The 6,000-nt window shown below is 38.2% G+C and overlaps 1 protein-coding gene across 4 annotated transcripts in view; it reads left to right on the top strand.

Moving 5' to 3' along the window:
• TMEM108 (transmembrane protein 108) overlaps positions 1–6,000 on the top strand; it is a 162,180-nt gene that overhangs the window by 71,455 nt on the left and 84,725 nt on the right. For 3 of the 4 annotated variants that reach the window (XM_027897072.1, XM_027897073.1, XM_027897075.1), the window contains exon 3: positions 3,507–3,588. In XM_027897072.1, coding sequence (XP_027752873.1) covers positions 3,549–3,588 — 40 coding nt within the window. In that variant the 5' untranslated portion in view covers positions 3,507–3,548. Of the gene's footprint in view, positions 1–3,506; positions 3,589–5,593; positions 5,663–6,000 lie in introns of those variants that run through there. The other variant, XM_027897076.1, reaches the window with a different exon arrangement.

Genomic DNA, 6,000 nt, shown 5'->3' with positions numbered 1-6,000 from the left:
TTTTTTTTTTTTTTTTTTTTTTTTTTTTTTTTTTTTTTTTTTTTTAAGTAACAGCTTGTGTATTTAAAACAGGTGGCAATACTCTGGTTTTACACTAATCTGCCAAAAGTCAGGAACTAGCTCTGTGTCTGCATTTTTCATCTGCATATGCACAACTCTGCTAATCTATTAGTGCCTAAAATTGCATGCTCACATATCTACCAGAACGTGGCTTGATGAACTAGAGCACTCTCAGCTACCAGCCGCTATATCTGTAACCTTTCTTGATTGTGATAAATAAATGTATTTATCACAGAAAATCCACAAAAGTTTTTCATGAGATAAAGCCTACAAAACTCAGGTACTTGAAGGGAAAGAACTTTTCTGTTAGATGTGCCTACAGGGCCATGAGAGGGTGCCATGATGACTGGACATGGATTGATACAGAAAAGAGCTTCTCCCTGCAGCTATTGAAATATCTGACCACAGGACTTAGCTTTGTCTTCTTAGGGATACAGAAGATTTTCCCTGATTGGAAGGTACTGAAATTAGTGTTGAAACTATGGCAACTTCAGAAGTTGTTATATACAATAGGTATATATTTGTTATAATAATCATAATAATTCAGCCCTTCATTGCTGTCTCTCAGAAAAGTCATGGTAGTAAGTGATTGGGTGGTAAAAATGGCAGGTGGAGTTCCGTGATGATAATTTGTGGATGTGCCAACTCACATCCACTGGCAAAAATCAGTCCTAGCCCTACAGAACTGAGGGTAGGCTCCACATGAGCAACTGTTGCTCAAGGATTTGTAGCAGGCACTCTATGAAGTGGAGCAGAGCTCAGCAGCTATCACAAGGGGAGAAAATCAAAGGCACAATTTGGAATGGAGTAGAGATGAAACAAGAAACGTCACTGTGCATTATGAAAATCCAGTATACACCCAAGTTTTGGTGGCTGCATGTAACTTTGCTCAGATCTGAACTGGAAGGGATACATACAGCTTAAGGCATGACAATTATGAGACATAAGGTGTATCTTCTTCATGAAAGAAACAAAAAGAGAAGAGTTTCTCAGCCTTAAAAAGATCTAATGAAAGATTAAAATTGCATGACGTGGAAGAGATAAGTAAGTAATAATTACGCTCAAGTTAAAAAATATGGCAGCTTAGGTACTGTATTCCAGTCAGGGTTCCTGGAGATAGAGCAAGCTATGCCAGGGTGTAAAGATTACCTTGCATTTATGTTGTTTCACGAATCATTTCGCTAATGTCCTGGTCGTGTGCTCAAAAAGAGAAATCTTCTAACTGAGGGCAACAGAAGATGGTAGTCAAAATGATGATCTTTGTTTCTTTCCCCATATGCACAGTAGTTCTTAGCCCAGGGTAAATGATGTTAGGAGTCCTATCTAAATAAATGTATACACTCAAGCATACCACTTATTTTAACCGCAATAACATTATGCATTACAGGTAGGATTTAATACAGAGATGGAAGAGAAATGCAAAATAATTGTGGTTCACAGCTTAAAACTCTATCACATCGCAGTTGCCAAACGTAATTCAAATTATACAAAGTCAATAATGTGGATTTAGGATTGCAATTTCAGATTCACCCTTTTTTCCATTGTATTTTTTGACTTCAGATGGGTCAGTGTAAATCCTATTTTGCCAAAAAAGCAGAGTCCTTGTGTATATGGAATCTGTATTGTCAGTGGCTGATCTGGTTCTTGTGTTTTCCTGGATATATTTTTATTAGTATCTTAATGGATGCTAAACATAGACTTTTTGTATGTACATCTTTGAAGAGTGCTGTAGCAGACTATATGATGTCTGTTTGTACATACAGGCTGAGGTTTTTTACTATGTCTGTTTTGTCATTTGGTAAACCTTAAGGAAAAAGAGGTAAACAGAAGTTCCTCAACAAGTTTTCCTGATCAAATTATACATTAATCTAACTCTGATTCTGATTAAAAACTGTAAATTAGTTCACAGGTGATTGCTTTGATGTCGGAGAAACACCTTGCAAATACTGACATTTCTGCAAGTTACTCAGATGTTTTGAAGGTCCAGTTTTAAATGGAGAGGAAAGTGTGGGAAAATCCAAATACATGTAATTTGTGTGCAGAAATTACCATGTGAAATAACTTAGCAAAATCCAAGCATCTTTTGTTACATAGCACAGGCAAGAAAAGTCACGATCCTTTTGAGGCTTCCACATAAAAGTCAAACAGTTCTGTTTTCACAAACTCTGCAGCATTTATGCAGTTCAAAGGTGTTATTCATTGTTTTGACTTGTTTGTCTTATGTCTTCAAGATTGCATTTTAAATAAGCTCTGAAAGATTTATATAGGTGCATGTTAAAATGACTCAGAAATTTCCTCAGGAGTTCAGAAGTTTAAAATATGTTGAGCTGAAAACTAGAGGATACTACACACTATTTAATATTGACCTATAGAGGCCTTTTAGGAGGATGATCTTAGTGTTCTGCTTTTTAAAGTTGGCTATGAATCTTTAGCAAATGCTTTCTTACGGAATCAAGAGTTTAAATACTGTGTTATCTTTGGGTACTCAGAGACATTGGTCACAGCAGTGCTTTGAGACTACATTTGCTTTTCACTTCTGATTTATGCATTTGTTTTCCTCACAGTGTGAATAATTAATATCAGCATGACTGGGATTTATTTTTCATAATATTTTTTAAACTGAGGTGAAAAAATATCCCCATCAAGTATTTGAAAACATAAAATGTTATTAGTTATTCCCCAAGTGGGCAAAGACAGGGAAATAGGGTGGTCACATATTTTTGCCACGTCACATTTTCAGACATGCAAGAATTATGAGATTTCCATCTACACCAAAGTAGTTTGATTTAGAAGAAACAGAGAATGTCTAAAGACATAGAGAAGTTTCTCCAGTTCCTGCAGTTTTAGCTGCAGCCCAGGTAGCTGGTGGAGTATATCAGGAAGGGATATGACTTAAAACAGTTGACTAACATGAAGCTAAAAAATTCCAGGATAAAGCTACCCACTGTGCTACCATTTCAGCAGTTTGGTACCACTGAAATTTTGATTGGGAAAGGAGGGTGGACTTTCTCCTCATTATACTTCCTGAGGGATGTGAAAAGGTGAGGCTCAGGAAGGAGATTCCAGCCCCATGTTCCCACCAGAACTGCCTGGTGGTGTTTGCACCTATCATTTGCTCCTCCAGTGAGGACCCTTTCTCCAAAGTAAAGTGAATCCTATGAGATTAATTTTATCAATGATAAGCAAAAAAAGAAATTAATTTTCAGTGTGTTTATTTTGCATACTCTTGACAACTTATGCTCTTTGTGGCCATAGCTCTGCCCTTCACTGCCAAGGTGTTGGAGAGCATGGCTTACACAACCAAAGTGCACTTAGGCAATTTCCCATTGCTTATCAATATCATTTTCTTGTGAAGCTTCGTCTGACTTTGTAATCAACAGATATAACAAGACAGCCTATATTTTGTAATAATTTTTTTTTTCTTCTCTTGATTTTTTTCTTGACAGAATCATGAATAAACTGGCAGACCAGCAGGACCACATGATACCATGAAGAGAAGCTTACAGGTCCTCTATTGCCAACTGTTTAGTAAGTAAATAATTTTTATTCTGTTAGAAAAGAACTATTCAAAGTCTTACATAAGATAGTAATATTTATGCTGGGCACAACTGAGGGGAGTACTTAACCATGTGTTATGCTTCAGGTACCTGGAGGAACCATATGGAAGTTAAATTATCCTCTTAATGGAAATATTTGGAAATGTATGAAAACATGAGTTTTGTCTGTTTCTGTAGAGTTTTGCACAAGACTAAAATTGGTTTGTTGTGCCTTGCAACTGTGAGCATCCTCAGAAAAATGAGACACAGAAAGAGAGAATGGTGGCTGGAAGAAATAATGCAATATTTTTGTAACAGTGTTTTTTGTGTTCTTAGTGGACAAGAGGGATCCATCTGACTTGGCATGTCTGGTGATCTGTGAGTGAGGGAATGGAGCTCCAGACTCACACAGACTTAAATTCTGTGTTTATTTTGCTCTCATGGGCATAAAGCTAGGCCTACGTGCCGTGCCCAGCAGCACACCTTTGACTCCCAGAGACTGGGTGCCTGGCTGGTGTGCAATGAGGAAAGAGCTCCTAAAGGGGGCTTATTAACCAGAAACCCACTGACAGCAGCAGGGGCTGTGGTAGTTTTACCACAGCAAAGGACCCAGAATACTTTGCTGCATTTTGACATGTTTCTGCGTGTTGAAATGTGACTTAATTCTAAAATTATCTCAGTTGCTGGACCAACATCGTAATGGAAATATGAAACTGAATTGTATAAGTAACTTTCTACCACCATTGAGGGAAAGGAAGGAAGGTGTACTGTACATCCAGCCTATCACAATGTTGAGACTTTTTGTAACTTTTTGTTTTTAATATTAGGCTTCATGGCTTGGCTGCATTCCCCATTGTTATCCCTGCTGCTTTAAAATGGGCTTTTCAGGGTAATATGTTGAGCATCTAGGCAGTAAATAGAGGAACACTGAAAATAAAGAGGGAAAGTGAGAAAACTGTATGTATTTATACACAGACATATATATAGTATGAATATGCAATGATACTGTGAACTCTGTGATGTAATTTGAAAAGGTGGACTCTGAACATACTAATTCTATGGACAGATAAGCAAACTACTTTATTTCTCCAAGTGAAGCAAAAATATGTAATAAATGTAGTTATCATTAACAAATGCAACAACTATAACTATTTAAGAGGTATTTTGGGCATCTGGAATGAGTGTTTTCTCTGGTTGATTGCTTGGTTTATAAAAAACCTATGACAAGATCCTCCAAGTTACTTAAACTCTATTAAATCAGTTTTATTTTAGGTGCACTGAGGTGTGTTACCTAAGATCACTTTTTCCCCAATTACACCACAATGCTAAAAACAAACTCCAGAGAGTGCGTTCTGTCCAGGGAAGAGGAAATTACTTTAATGTGTTTCCTGTAACTGTTCTTTATGCTATAAGAAGGGCCTGCAGCATGATCTTCTGTGTTCCATTTGCACAAAAGGGGGAAAATTGCTGCTACTATATAGTGGGGGAAAAAAAAAGCAAACCTTCAGAGAAAGTATCAAAAGAGGATATTCTGCTTCAGGCTGATTCACCAATGTCCTGCACCTGCCTGCCTTCCTCATCTGCAACTGCAACAAGTGGGTCTGTGGGGCTGCCTTGAAAACGTGGCAGTGTTTTCATATTGTCTGCTGTGGTGTGAGTGATTAATTGAGGCTTAAGGCTATAGAGAGAAGGGCCCTGTATGTGTGTTCATCTGGATACATACACAGGGCATCAAAAACTAGGACAGCTGGAACAAAGGGGTGGTTTCTGTAGAAACAGTGATCAGCTGGAGTGGCAAAACTCTGTGTGTGCTTGTGAGTGTGCCTGTGGCTAAGAAATGGGGGAAGAAGCAGTTTCATCCCCAAACTGGTGTGTCGTTATGAGGCTTATCCCATTTTTTGCTTGAGTCTCAGCTGTGCTACTGTAGTGGCTACACTCATCTGTGTGCTCGTTTCCACCTCTGTTCATCTGTGCTGTGTTCAGCTGTGTTTGTGCAGTGTCCCACTGAGACAGTGGGACCCTTATACTCATGAGGGCTGCTGGGCTTTGGGGCTGGGAGAAAAGGGGTAAGTAGATATTGGTTTGTTTTACAGACAGTGGGATTTGTTAGCTGTATTTTTAAAAATCAGACCCATATCTAAATAGCTTTTGATTGTAGCTTGTATCTTTTTTTTTTTGTGAATTGGAGATGAGTTATTGTAATCATTCTATTGCCATCCATGCTCTCTTGCTGTGCTTTCCAAAAAGAGCACATTCCATCCATTTATGCTGATCAAGAATAGCTTGTGAAAATGGCACTAACAACAGCTGCCCTTTTGAATATGGCTGTAGCTGGCTTAAATCTGCTCCCAGTTGTCAAGAGACAGGCTTTGTAAAAATTGTAGTCCCACATTTGGCCCCAGAC

This window comes from Empidonax traillii, unplaced genomic scaffold, assembly GCF_003031625.1.
Source record: "Empidonax traillii isolate 1590-97213 ecotype Southwest subspecies unplaced genomic scaffold, ASM303162v1 scaffold527:size1067160, whole genome shotgun sequence".
NCBI classification, from domain to species: Eukaryota; Metazoa; Chordata; class Aves; order Passeriformes; family Tyrannidae; genus Empidonax; species Empidonax traillii.
The sequence above is the reverse complement of the archived record's forward strand: the minus strand, read 5'-3'. Positions and strand labels throughout refer to the sequence as shown.